The 14,995-nt window shown below is 45.7% G+C and overlaps 1 protein-coding gene across 1 annotated transcript in view; it reads right to left on the bottom strand.

The window, feature by feature from the left end:
- Positions 1–2,733: 2,733 nt before the first annotated feature.
- T265_07722 (hypothetical protein) overlaps positions 2,734–14,995 on the bottom strand; it is a gene marked incomplete at both ends in the record, with an annotated part of 22,379 nt that continues 10,117 nt past the window's right edge. The window contains 9 exons of the mRNA XM_009173318.1: positions 2,734–2,867; positions 2,948–3,069; positions 3,797–3,961; positions 7,383–7,615; positions 11,122–11,312; positions 11,720–11,874; positions 13,337–13,480; positions 13,681–13,792; positions 13,833–14,002. Of these exons, the coding sequence (XP_009171582.1) occupies positions 2,989–3,069; positions 3,797–3,961; positions 7,383–7,615; positions 11,122–11,312; positions 11,720–11,874; positions 13,337–13,480; positions 13,681–13,792; positions 13,833–14,002 (1,251 nt within the window). The remainder of the gene's footprint in view (positions 2,868–2,947; positions 3,070–3,796; positions 3,962–7,382; positions 7,616–11,121; positions 11,313–11,719; positions 11,875–13,336; positions 13,481–13,680; positions 13,793–13,832; positions 14,003–14,995) is intronic.

The raw sequence follows: 14,995 nt of genomic DNA, 5'->3' as shown, positions 1-14,995 counted from the left end.
GTGAGACTGCCCAAGTGGTTAGGACGCGAATTAAATGACCGGAAGTTCCGTGGTTCGAACCCGACCTCTGCCTCTCGACTTATCCTCTCTAGGCTTGGGCAACCTGGCAATATCCCAGCCCTCGTGCAACCTTCAGGTGGCATGACAGTTAGGCACCGAAAGGGTGCTACAACTGAACGAACAATTGCTGGCTATCCTCGAATCTCCAAAAGTCATCCGGGCCCATGTGTTCAGTTGCCACCATCCTTGGTCTACCATGTTTTTCGGGTACAGTTTTTGCACAAATTACGAACCAACGTTATCTTTTCCCACATCGATGCGCTGTCGTGTTCGACATCTTAACGAAAAGTCAACAACAAGTCAACAACACAATTTCAGCCGATAGCGAAACCCCAAAAAATTTCTCTGAATCTATTCAGCACTGCTGACTCAATTTCTGGAAAGGCCCACGAATAACCATCTGCTACATGAGGTTATTTTGTATCTCCGAAATGGGTGGCGGATGTAACTAAATGGTGAAAATCAACGGTCGTTTATTTGCAAAGATACTTTGATAATCGTGACTGCCTGTTGTTGAAAGACCGATTAGTCTCACCAAACGTCAAATTGGTTTCTCGAAAGTCATCCTACTGGCTATCCATTGATGTGATCTTTAAAGAACTTGTTCGCTAATGAATGCAGGTTCTAATGGCAGCCAAATCGCCGGTGAACTCTTGACTGTTTTCTTGGCCGCAGTATGGGAGACCACGTGATCTAGAGCACTTGGACCTGACTGGTGCAGTACGAAGTTGCTCAGACTCTCACTTATTGTTAGCTGAGCCTCTAGCGCCATAATGATACCCACCCCTCGTGACCTGTCTGCGGAGTTATGAGTTCCCGAGCTTCTGGCGACAAATAATGAAGCTAGTTTTACAGCACATGAGTTCAATCAGTTTCCTCGCTTTTCAGTGAATTGACTGGCTAGCCCTACTAGCTGCAACCCAAAAGTCAACCTGAAGGTTTTTTTGATGCCCTTAAATAGGAGTTAATAAAGTTGGGAAGCCGAGATAAAATCACACAATACTTGCAGACGCTCTTGCGGTTAAATCTAACCATATCAGGGTAACTAATTGCCCACTATACAGTCGCTAACAGAGACTTCTCCAGGTAGACACGAGCGACTGCCTCTGGATGCAGTGTTGTCCGATAAATGTAGTTAGCACTAACGTTTTGGCGATAATAAAGAAAAGGATTTGCTTGATCAGGCATGCTCAGCTGCTTTGCGTTGTCATTGCTCGATCCAGTCGGCGTGTGCCTGAGATAGCCGGCTAGTAGACATATCTGATTCATGGTTTCAGCTAATACGGTTCGACCGGTGTGATTGCAGAGACGTCCTGGTTTCGGTCCCTCTCGTCTCCCTACTCACATCCGAGTGTCCCGTACGTATCAGACTCAGGAAACATCAACGCACCGTCCCGGTGGTTTGCTTTATTTGCTGAGTAGCAATCCGTGGACCGTGTGTAATAGAGGCGCGAACGGACTTCCTGTCCTTGAGGTTATAAGTCCTCGAATTGAAGCTGAACTAATGTAGTAACATACAGTAACCACAGGTGCTTCATTCATATTACCGCTTATCTGGTATTATAGCGGGGATTGAATCCTGGCCAGTAACCTTGCCAAACTGATGTGTGCATTTTGCACCATTACCTGTTATTTTCCTCTACATAATTGCGTCGTAGATATCGGCGCTTCTGACATTAACACTGTGGGACCATTAATAGGGTTTTATATCCGATCTCATGCGTTCCAAATATCTTTGTGTCTTAGAAGGACTTGAACTACGGACGGCTCGTGAGTTCGTTTTCCCCATCAGGTATAATGTACACCTGGTAATTGATGATACAATCGATTTGGAACGCGTCGTGCTGGCGGATCAGTTTTTGTCCGGGGCTCTTGACTTCCGGGTATGCGTCTCCGCGATCCTCCGTGCAGGTGTTGGGCGTTAGATTTGCTAACACTAGTGACATCTGTTCGTCAGGTCGTCCTTACCACAACCAAATAACCGCCAGAGATAAAGTTTCGCATTCTCTTAATAACCGATGAACGCACGCACACACACGGACCCGGATACTATCGTACTTTTGTTAAGCTGGCGGTCGTTCACGTAAAACAAGTCCTGGTATGACTACCGACAAAGTGGGACGTGAGTAGTGTTCACCTGGTGGTCCATTTCCAAAGTTTGCTGCAAAAATACAGTACTGTAGCAGCTCATTACATACGAGAAATTATTCACCCGCAGTTTCACGAAATGGGGCAGGTAAGGTAGGATGTTAAGCGTTGTAGTTCACTTTTAAAGGGAAAACCAGATTTACGGGACAGTTTAGTGTGCATTGTCCAGTCCAACGGACATTCAACTCACGGGAAATTCAAAAGATGCCTTTTACAGAGAATGACTGGGTCAGCGGTTGTTGAGCAGCCGCGTAATCCGGTGTTAACCGGTTGCTAGAACGACGTCGTTGCGGGCAGGAAGTTCATCTTTCTTTTCTGGTCATGTCATTTACAGTTTGCGGAGTTTAAAGAAGATGGTAATCGAACGCGAGTAGGGTTCAATAAAGCGTGAGTAGAAGATGAATATCCTCAGTTACGCTGGATACCGGCAACACGATAGAAACTCACGCATCAGGAGAGGAGGAAATACCACCCCCTAGCCACATGTGATAGAATAGCCAGTCTGATTATGAAAGTAAGGTTTATGCACAAGTGTAAATTAGCAAGACAAAATAGACAGAGTAGGAGCGGTGAGCATATGTACACGAAGAATTTGAAAGGGAGCAGTTGGGATCATCGAACACAGTTTACAAGGTGGTTGTGGCATCCACCGCTGAGGACTGAAAAAAAACATAAATATGGACGATCAGTGAGCGCGGATGAAATAAACGGTTAGCAAAACCGAAGCAAAAAAACATACCTCGTGAACAAGAACGGTGATGAATCGGCGATGGACTGCATTTAAGAACCGTATTTGATGCTCAACAACTCTTCCACCGAAGCTCGATCCTTGTAATCTCGGACAAGAGAGCGCTGCAAAGCCTGTCAAAACATGGTAACACAAGGTGCAGAAGTCCGAGAGGGAGAGAAAACTGCTGGAAACTAGAAGGATATGCCTAAATGACAGTATTCCTATCTCGATGACAGTGATAAGGCAAATCGACGGAGATTGGAAGGTGTTACGGGAACTGCAGCGGAGAGACCGTACACTATTTGCCAAAAAGGGCGAGATGGCTCAAGTGGTTAGAGTGCGAATTTACTGACCGGAAGGTCCGTGGTTCGAACCCGACCTCCGCCACTCGACTTCCCCTGTCTAGGCTTGGGCAACCTGACAGTATCGTAGCCCTCGTGCTTCATTCGGGTGGCATGGCAGCTAGGCACCGAAAGGGCGCTACAGCTGAACGAAAAAGGCCGTTCATTATTGGTGAGCGAAGAAAAACAATTAGCACAACATTAACAATGTGCGACTGTTCACTGAATGCCGCTATACCAGACGATGAGCCTTGGAGCTTATCGCATCAAGTATGCGAGAGTAAGCACCGCCCTGAACAGTCACTTAGGGGAAATTAGTTGATTACGAATATTCTCAGCCTGTTTCGGGTTTCCTCTAGGATTAATTTAAACGATTAACTTCGGCAATCGATGTTGCCTCTGAAGTGTGTTCGTCGAAAAGTGTATACTGATCCACGAGAATACCAGATCAGGCATTGTGACGTTAACCAGAGGAACCGGTGGTCACAAAGATAAAAGATAACTAATCAATCATTACCTTATAAATACCCTGATTTTCAATCGGTGGAAATTCGATGGCCACAGCCGGATTGATTATGGCTAACAGTCGACCCTGCATTGTCGGTTGGGGGAAGGGGGATCGGCTGTAGACCATTAGATACAGCATAACACCGAGAGCCCAGATATCTGACTTTCGACCAATCTGTACATGAGAAGAGGGTGAAGAAAATGGAAATCGGAGTGATCAACCAAAAAAAAACATCACAAAATGTTCAGTCGGAAAGCTTACATCGTCCTTATTGTGGTGTGTCATTGTCCATAAAGCGGCCACTATTGCGCGTGGGCCAGCGGTGCTCTGGCCGCAGTGTCACAAGGGCGTGTGGGGCTAAAAATTGGCTGCTGAGACTCCTACGAACTACCAAGTATGACAAATGATGACACTGCAATGTGGTGAACTCTGGCCCGCAATAAAAGAGTTTCACCTTGGGGATTACATTAATCCTCAGCTAACGCTAAACGCGGTTCAACCCAGTGAACGTCAGGGTAGCTACGGAAATCTACCGTCTTGTAGGTCACGCTTCGATGTATACGGATTAGAAAGGTGCAGTCGAGGGTGCTCATGACACCCGAACACGTAACCACCCATCCACTCTCATACTACACCGTCGCGGGGTGATGGGTGATCATAATACGAGCGTGGTTAAGAAAACTGGGTATCCCAAATCTCGCTTTGTGTTACAGACTCTGAGGCTCAGAGTATCACTATGCGAAACCCATTCCACTGCAAAGCATTTCGTCTCCCAGGCACGCCAAGATTCCCCAGGAAATTGCCTATTGGACTTATCTCTAGTGGGCCGACAGACTGGCCTGGACTGGACTCGACGAGGTAGGTGTCCCTGTCATGCGGAAGCACTAACCTCAACCCAATTAATGACGACCTGAATTTATCCGTCTTCAGATGGTAAGCCCCCATCTACCAGATGTCACCTCTTCAAAGTTAGCATATACAAGTGAGTTATCAACATCGCCACTCAGCGGACTGTTTGCACAGCTGCATTGGTGGTGGTACAATTTCCCGAAAGGAGAAGCACGGGTCCCCTGACTGAACATTGCGGTTATTCAATACAAAGAAGACTTCTGAACAGAATCAAACGATTGTGTACGCTGGGATGTCATTCTAACTGAGCTGCTCAGAATGGTCGTAATCAAGACCGAACGACCATAGCTGACAGCGTGAAAAGCACTAAAATTCCGGTGATCTTAGAAGGCTGTACAATCCAGTTTGTCTCGCTCCGGACAAGCGTCAAGGACTGGAGTCTACGTTACGTGATTTAACTAGCCATGTAATAACTGACCGAGAGTTGAAAGTGGTCATGCACGTCACTAAGGTGCTTAATCAGTCAACGAAAGCTTTTAATGAACTGATTCATTTCAATGGCGTCATTTTTACGGCATCCTTTGCGACTCATCATCACAAGACGAGATTGGTACGGTTGTCAAGAGATTGAGGAGCAAAATAGTCCCTGAAGATGATAGCATTCCCTAGGATTTTCCAACTGGACCCGTCAACTTCGATCGACAAACGGCAGGCGACTACACTATGCACCACAACATTCCTAAACCGTTTTTCAACTGCCAGAGACACACAGGCGATCGAACCAAGGTAGATTCCGTCGTGATAGGAATCCTACAAACGCTGTGTAGAATCGCTGAACATGGGATGCGAACACCAACAGCTCATTTCGGTTCATCTCCCACATTTTCCTGTGATGTTTGAATTCGATGACAGAAAATTACTGTGGGAAATAACGAAACTTGCCCGTCAGGTTTTTAGCATACAGTGGCTTCACCTACATGATGAAAACTCCACTGAAAATTCCCAAAACCTCTTCACCCATTGGTTTAACGGTGCACAGCGCAGATGAGTTATGCGAGTAGTCAATAGTCCGTCCCCGCGTCATATGGAAGGTGAAGGTTACCATGGGAATTAGGGAACCGCCTTGCAGTGTTAGTTTACTATTCTTTCATAGTCAGTGAACGTCCATGGAAAGTTCAAAAGGACGCATGAGAATGGTCACTTTTCAAGACTCTGTGCAGATGGAAGGTTTAATTTCGTGTCTAATGGCTTGTCGCTACTTAGTTCGCGTTCGTTAATAAATAAATTCACAGAAAAGGACTTTCCTCTTTGACCAAGATCAAGGAGTCACCGACTGCGGTAGACAATGACATGGGGTTTTTTCAACGAGAGTACATCCTGCGGTATTTCCAACATCCCACCTTTCCCGCCGTCCCCAGTTATGTACTGCTCCGGTTCTAAAGTTCATGCTGGAAATAGCTTACGAAAAAAAGACCACATTTTAGAAAATCATGATCTGACTTGAAAAATGAGTTGCAGTGGAGCTACCAAACAAACCACATAACGGAAGATAATGACTCAAATCAATGTGTGGACATTGAAGTCAGTCAAACGACCGATAAACAGTTTGAATTGTATACTTTTAGTCATGAATAAAGAAGTGAGTGGAGCCATGCCTTGTTGATGGCAGTTAAAAGAGAGCGAGTACAGTTTGATGTTTGATAATAACAACTATCCCAATAAGAGGGATTAATCCAAAGAGAAGCCGCTCAACACCGAGCGGTTGCTATCAGTTACGACCATTACGGTCCTACCGAAGAAAGATCGAAAGCCGTATATACGGCGAATGACATTGGGAGATATGTGTTAATCACGTTGTTGTCTTTCCCTCGATACACACATCAACAGCGGAGCTGTCTGAATGGATAGAGAGAATCCAAACACAGTACTTATCTGCTGCGATTATAAGAACGGCAAGTCCTGTCATGTTAGATTCTGTAACAGAAGTGTTAGGTGGAAGCCTAAAACCGAGGCATCTAACAAACCCAGCTGGGTGCTGCAACGGTAAAGCTCCCATGTGGTTGGTCAAAATAATGGTTGCTGAAAATGTCCTAAAATCGACAAAAGCTCCAAACGAACAACCGATCCTATTCCAGTACCCGCGTAGAACCACCTGATGCCGTGTTCCGGAGCCATCCGAATCTGCACAGGGTTCCCACCGCTTACATTTTAGGGATCGAGCACTTATATATATACCGGTGGTTTTCAAACAGACTGCATGGTAAATCCGTTTTTCACTGATGGAAAACTGCATTAAAGGTAACCCAAATGCTCTCGAATTTTTGGGTTCCTGGTTGATATGTAACCCGTAAAAAGCACAAGTGTTGTACTAGCGATAACAGGGGCAGCTGGAAAACCAAGGATGAGTTGGAAACATTGACCTTGCTCAGCAGCGCGCACCTTGAAGTCGGGGATGTCTCCCGTTCACGAATGTGCCCCCAGCCGAAGAGCCACCAGACCGATCATAATGGATTGTTACATTAATCCCGCAATTGTATCGTCACGATGGATGGAAAGGCGAATTCTGGAAACACTAGTTACCCTGAAAACAGACCTATAGGGACGGTGGTGATAGCTCCAGCAACCAAAATGATGTGGCGAGGACACTTCGGCATGAGAAGAGCAATTCTAACTTGAGTAGCAGATTTCAACAAACGGTGACCCTCCACGAGGGTAACAAAGTACTTGACGCGAATGACAAATTTACCCGGAACCGTTCTTCTGCAGCCATGTTAGGATTACAGGAGCTTCGACAAGAGGAACTCGGGGTGGGAATGTCCAGTTGTTCCGGACTCATGTAGGTGAGCGTGCCCAGCTGGAGAGCCGGATTGACACGGGTGCAATCATCCGGGAGTCGTTGACTAACACCCAAATCAATCAATTTTAGCTTGCCACGAACCAAGACGAAGTTTTGGGGCTTCAAATCCAAATGGACAATGCCTAGATGGAGGAAGAACAAGGAACGAGTGAATCCGTAAGTTCTGTTCACTCTAGGTTATACGGCGCAATGGATATCAAAGTTGGATGTAAGAAACAGAAACAGGAGGGTATTTTGTTAATCACGCTTCACAGTTTTGAAAATATTGTTTTGCACATGGCTATACTGAAGCAGCTTGATTACCTCTCAGGATAACACATTCTGAAATGTCGTCTACCGAGGTGAATGTTGAACTTCATATCTTTTTCAGAATGGTCGAAATTGCCGAGTGGACAACGTGGGACTTGAAAGGCTGTAAGAAAGGTTACGAAGGGTTTTGGTGTCGTCGGTAAAGTATACCTTTCACGATGGGGTCCTCGTGACCTCTCCTGAGCTTGGCTGGAGACATTGCAAGAAGTGGCCGCTAATCGATATCAGTGGCATTCGTACTGTCAAGTTCTTCCCAGATTTCCTGACTGAGAGCCTCAGGTGTGGCATATCTGCGGTAGGCTAGCAACAGGTATCTCCCTCATCCACTCTTTTCCCTTCCTTCACCTTTTGTTGGGGGTGTCAGTATCCCCAAAAACGGCTTATTTTCCGAGTTATTGCTAAATTATTTTTAAAAATTTTTGAATTTTTAAATTCGCCATGTTGCACATCAACCCAAAAAGACCGCGCTCTTTTCCTATTGGCCATTTATACTTTGTGTGCATTAACTGATTTATCGCACCCCAAGGTCGCTCGAAATATATACATACGAAGTTGCTCTCACTGTAATTCGCCTTTGGTTGAGGCAGTAAAAACCCTCTTCTGAAGGTCTGGTCTTCTTCTCTCTCTGCGCTAGGAGTGGTTGGGCTCACGTCATAGCTGGGGAGTTGTGCGCTCGTCCTCGGGTCGCGTATAGCCGTTGATCGTACCCGATTCCGATACATATCACCTTTAGACCTTAAATGCAATTAGATAGCTGAACAACCCGTAATGAATTAAGGGTTTTCAGTAATCTTATTAGATGCCCCGAATAAACCATGTGGTTGTATGGCAATAAGGCATCGGTGTCACTAATAGTGTTATCTCTGACGTCAACCCATTATACGGTTCATAAATTTACGTCTTCCAGAAGTTAAATTTCTTCACGAGAATAATTTTCACAGGTTTGATGGTTTGTAAATGCAGGAAAACAGTGTCGATTCACCACTGAATTAACACTGAGAGAAAGTTGATTCACCATGGAATGCCTGTAATCAACGAGGCTCATTATGGTTTGTCAATCAGAGCCGTTAGTCACGAGAGCTGCTGACTCCTTCCGAACACTGGTGGACCTGTCGTGAGGTTACTGGGACTGTCAGAAACAACTATTAATCCCGGGGAGACTACTCTACCCGATCACCTAGAGTAGATTCGGAAGGTCCAACGATGGTTTAACTGCACTGGAGGGTTTCGGGACAGGCTTGTGTGCAACATTGCTCCCTTGAAAAAGATACATCCTTACACAACCAGATACCGTCCACGAGGCGGTGACAGCAACTCAATGCCTGCAGATAAACGAAAGCTGCTTCAACCTCACTAATTATCGTGCTGAAATGATCATTTCTAAGTAGCAGGCGCTGAGGGGAAATTTTGGATGGGAAGCTAAGCAAGTAAATAAGAACTGAGTGGCCACAACGCAGCGAGACGGAGTAACAACGCCAATGACTGGCTGGCGGTTTGGACTCGCATCCCGTGTGTTACGATAGTTTCGAAGCAGGGTGGGTGAGAAATCGCGTTGCAGTGATTTTACCATGAAACAGTTTCGAAACAAGAGACGATCGTGTAGAGGGAGTAGTGAAATTAGATGGACGAATGGATCGCCTACTCAAAACGCACAGAAACGCACTTTGTTGGACACTCTCAGTCTGGTCGTCCAACGGCGTTTTGGAGGCTTTTGCGAGTGATAATTCATGCATGCAATCCAAAGCCTATCATGCACTCCCAAAATAACTCCAAAGAGCTCTCTTTGGAATAATGCACATGAATTCGTGTATGTAAGGGGTGGCCGTATCACATGCGCTGTTCTGCTGACTCCTACGCATATGTTGTATTATACAGAAAGGTTCCATAAACACAGCAGAGGTGAAAACTGATGGACAAATTATTGTGAACTTTGCGTTCGTCTGCGTGTTGTTAAACTGATGGCGATTTGACTCTTTTCCGAACAACTGCACGCAAAAAAGCCTATGAAACTTCACCCGGGCGGTGGTTGAGCTACTAACAAACTATGAGTAATGTAGGACGTGCACACCTCCCAATGGAAAAGAAGCCACCGGAAACCTTCAGCACTTGGTCGAAAAACGGGAAGCCCAAATATCTGTAGTGCGAATTGAAGGACACAATTTAGCAATCGAATAGAACCAAAAAGAATTGGTTACACGGTGTGTACGAGCCTCAAAACATTAGCTGGCATCCGAAATATTACGATCCCCTTTTGAGAGTAAACAGAAAACATTTCACAGACAGCACGGTCTATCGAATTTCTGATGAGACGACTACCTTCACAAGAGTCCGAGGTGAAGTGCAATTGGTGTTTTCAAGTAATAACTAGGAACTGCTTCCAGATTTATGTGACGAAATTGTAGGATAAAGATGGACATAATCAGTGTCATTACCTTCAGGATGTCAAGCCTAACACACCTTCTGATGATAAAGTAACTGAGAATCAAAATTGCTGACAACGGTGTTTACCTTCAAAACGGCGTTCTTCTGATGACACAAATAAAGGATGTAGTCGGTAACGTTCAACATTTGCAGCCCGTTAATATCAGAACGACCGGAGAAATAAAATATAAATCATTTAGCTGTAACACCCTCCCGGTGCTGCCATGCTACCCGGAGGAAGCACGAGGACTGGGATACTGCCAGGTTGCCCAAGCCTAGACGGGGAAGTTGAGAGGTAGAGGTCGGGTTCGAACCACGGACCTTATAGTCAGTAAATTCGTGCTCTAACCACTTGAGCCATCTCGACCGGAGAAATTCAGACCATTGCGATCAAATTTTGTCGCACGCTTCAAGATTTGACTTCTTTGGTGAAATGCCAGGTAATATAAGACAAAATCAAGCTGTCTAGAGTTCAGAAGTGTTGAAGCTGTTAAGCATTAACCAGCCATATTATGCTGTGCAGCGAATTCGGTCCGGCCCAACGAAGTATGAGCAACCTTCAACAACGCTAAAAGATGTTTAGGACCACTCGTTACATCTATTTGAACAGTCCCGAGAACGGCGGTCAGGATGTGATAGGACGTAGTTATCGAGGACCAATGGCATACCAGAACAGTGAGTTTTACGTAAACAACATTCAACCAGTAACATCAGAATAGTCTACAGAAAGGTGACGAAATTTACGAAAATGCAAATGAAAAAGTTTTAGAGACGTCTTCACCAGTGTCCTGAAACCTAAGGCAGAGTGTGTCTGTCTGCCGTTTTGAACATCTCCAAATTTCAACACAGCTACAATAGACAAACTTCAAAAGCGACAGATCTAAATTAGGAAACTTACGTTTGTCGTGCAATACCTTGACACAGCGTAGCATCTGATCCCAGTAGAACGCAACAGCCAACGGAGACAGTTTAGCCATAGGGCAGTCATCCGGTAGGCTATCCGTCACCTCGAATAGTTCCATAAAAACGTCCTTCAGATCTACGCTCGCCAGTTCCAGTATAAGATACAGGTTTGTAGGGGTCTGTTCACTACGTAGGGGGGGGGGTGAAGGAAAAGGGGGAAGAACGTCAACCAGAAGGCATAGAAATTTTCGCTATGTCTGTAAACCTTTAGAAACCAGATAGGTAGACAACGTATAGGCAATGGAGTGATTCGCAGTGACATTGATAATGTAAAAGTACAGTTGCTCTACATTAAGGACGGGGGCTACCAGCGGTGAGCAGTCCACAAGACTCTGGAGAGATTCAAACTCAAAGCCATCCGCTAAAGTGATATGCGTTGGCCTACAGTAACATGTACCTGGGACGAGTCCCAGCGATGATGAAACTGTGTTTGAGCGTACGTCGACTGTACTAGCAAAACAGCTCAGATTGGAGACCTCTAAATCTCCTTAATATCTGCAAAATGGTCAAAACAGTCTACAGAGCCAGCTTACTGATCATGCAGCCGAATGACTCTTCCAGTATCCCGTAGTGTTAGAAGCATGTCAACCTCGTTCAGGTAGGAATCGGCCAATTCCTTGGAAGCACCACGTAAATTGACATCCTTCAAAGCCCACAGGTTCTGATCAGAGTCTAGTGCAGAATAGACCTGAAGAGAGAATAACAACGGTGAAGTTATCCTCATTCGCAGATCACAAGGATCAAGGCGTTAAGTTTTGCATTTATCATCTAGTAAGCAAAGGATAGCAATCTTTAAAACCTTAGCATAATAAAATGTGAACAAGAGGATGAAACAAGCTCGGTCACATTGACTTTTGGTTTTGGGAGGATGGAACGTCAAACGACACAATAACTAGTACACCAACGCGTTGACGTAGTGGTCATTAACCGGTGGAGGGATGTCGATTGTTCGGGGCGGAATGGTAGCCTCAGATACGGTAGGACCGACCACAATGATGCTCGTAAGGAGGGTCACCATGACCGCCTTAGAAACTGGAGGGCGTAATGCCATGAGAGCCGTCTGTCAGGACGCGCCCAGACATGGAAAAGGTACATGTGCAGAGAGTGACGCACCCCCAAGGTCACCATCGGCACGACACGTTCGGAAAGCAGGTGCGTTGGCGGGGCGCACCAAACACGGCTTAGCAACATATGACCAGTGGAGTGGGGCTGAAATTGTTCACGACCGGAACATCGCCATTGGCTGTACAGAACGAACAAGTGAACGACCATATTTGGCCATTTAGTTATCCTATTTACGCAGAAGCTCTGTATGTTTTGTCCTGGAAATACAGCCGTGTTCCGAATTCTCCGTTTTCTCCTTACCGCGTAGTCTGGCAAGCTCAGCACAGGCGTAACCAATAGAAGGCCACCCACGTTACAACATCGTCCTTGTCAAGTTTACTTCGCTTTTTTGTTGGTATAAGCTACTGACAACAAATATGGCAGGCAAATGTTCACTTGCACCGAAAAACAATTATCCGTCCTTTGGATTTATCCACGAAGATATAAGGGACACATCGCAAAAACAATCGACCGTGTGTGTGTGTGTGCATACAAAGACTGTCTCACTTGTGTTCGAGCTACAATTGTCTTAGGTTCGCATCCGTTGTGTATACGGGGACTCAAACAAGTGTTCGCACCCATATAAGCACAAGCGCATGTTCCATCACTTTTTCCGTTCCTGTAAGCTACTTTCTCGTACAATCGTTTTTTGATCGCATCATTCTATGTAACACAAAAGTCCAGAACAACTTACTATACCGGATGAAGAAGTATCGGACAATTTGAAAAACTGGCATTAAAGGGCGTATTCAGGCGCTTCCTGAACTAATAAATCACGCAGTTCGATGCAGTAGAAGTCAATGAGATGGCACTGCAAATTTCATTCACCTTGGACATCCGCTTAGGGTCATGCCTTCGTCCTACACCAGTCTGTCTTTGGCTATAATGGAGGGCAGATAAATCGTGAGGTGTCAAGACGGTTGTCTCCAAATTCGACGCAAGCCCACCACATATATTGGATTGCACATTTATGGGTTTGCGTCAAGAGATATGCGGATAAAATGCTCAAAATAAGACTCAGTCGTTATGCCCCTTCGGTGCCTGACTGCCATGCTACCCGAAGAAAGCACGAGGGCTGGGATATTGCCAGACTGCGCAAGCCTGGAGAGGGGAAGTCGAGAGGTAGAGATCCGGTTCGTAACACAGACCTTCCGGTCAGTAAATTTGCGCTCTAACCACTTAAGCCATCTCTACCCAAAATAAGACTATCGGATGGCAAGTAATAAACATCACTCCGCGTTGATGTTCAGATCAATCTGGACGTTTGGGAATCGAAGCAAACATTGAAGCCATCGCTATACGCATTCATAAACATAAACTGGCTGGAATACCATCAACAACCCTAGAGTGAAACCACATATGGATGAGACAGTGTTAGGCAGGAATCCACGCGGATCCCACTATACCGCACGTCTTTAGGCGCTGCTACGGCCGAGAAGCCTGGCCCGCTCGAGGTTGGCCCAGAATTCGGGACGCTTGCCGGTCCGGCATCAAGACGAGATCTGATTGGTCAACAATCTGGACCCAACAGCCAATCATGACCCAGTATTGGCCAAATGCCGGTTGCCAATGGCGCATCCAGAACGTGTCAGAAATTCCAGAAAGTTATAACTGCTTACGCTATATATACGAAGCGCTGTACAACTATTCTCGACTTGGTTTTGGGCATTAATAGACCTTGTGCACCTTTGGTGGTTGTTTTGACGTGTACGCTAGCTTGGGAGGCTCAGACCGAGAACTAAGCTGAGGAAAATACCGTTACTACAGACAGTCATCCTGGTCACACAAATCCCATACTACTTCCAGGAAATTCAGTCACGTATCATTCGGTTTCTGAAAAAAATGATTTGGGATCTGAAAATAGAATTTCGCCCCGTGACCAAAACTAACAGAGTCGGTCGCAAGTGCATCTCACAATCAGTCGTACGCTCCCATCTCGATTTCCGATTCCCCCACAGATTAGGGCGGAGAAATGGAAGCAAACTATCGTTTGTAACGTCTTTTTGAACACTCCCGCATAGTCCAGAACCAGTAATTTCCCCAGTAGCCGATATCTATCTTTGAATGGGGAAGAGTATAGTGTTCTTGATGAAGTTTCTCAGCTTTCTAGACTACAACTGCGGGACCAATGAGGCGACGCAACACGTCATTTATTCCACCAGCTATATTTAGTTCCTATATTGTTCCGAAGTCTCTCTGGAACATGCGATAAATGCGTAAACACTGGTCGACATGCAGAAGCAGAATGCTATTGTATGACTATTGTATGTGCCTTAGAACGAGGGGTTAAAATGGAAGGTCCTCTGTACACTACACTTCTGGCCGCGTGTATTCAAACGAATCTTAAAGATTGCAGCTCCTTTTCGTTCTGGATGGCTAGCTGAAAGTACACAGGGTGGCAGCAATTCATGTCGCAATCGACGTCGAGGTCCCCTTCACAGTCTCGAACACAGAATTGTCTAGCAGGTTAGTGATGAGCATCAGCGTCTTCCCCACAGCGTCACCCTATGAGAGCTGGGTATTAGTTGCTACGTCTGCCAGTCATTGCGGTTTCCTCAACACAGAAACGAAAAAATAAAATACAAACGTAAGCAGTATGTAGTACGGGCATGCTCCGCTACCGAGAAGCTCAATCACACGAGTATTTTTGTCCTCAGAGGACGAACAGACGACCGGTCGTCTAACGCCCTTCCGCTGCGTCGCCA

The sequence above is a fragment of the Opisthorchis viverrini genome (genome assembly GCF_000715545.1).
Source record: "Opisthorchis viverrini unplaced genomic scaffold opera_v5_184, whole genome shotgun sequence".
NCBI lineage: Eukaryota > Metazoa > Platyhelminthes > Trematoda > Opisthorchiida > Opisthorchiidae > Opisthorchis > Opisthorchis viverrini.
The sequence above is the reverse complement of the archived record's forward strand: the minus strand, read 5'-3'. Positions and strand labels throughout refer to the sequence as shown.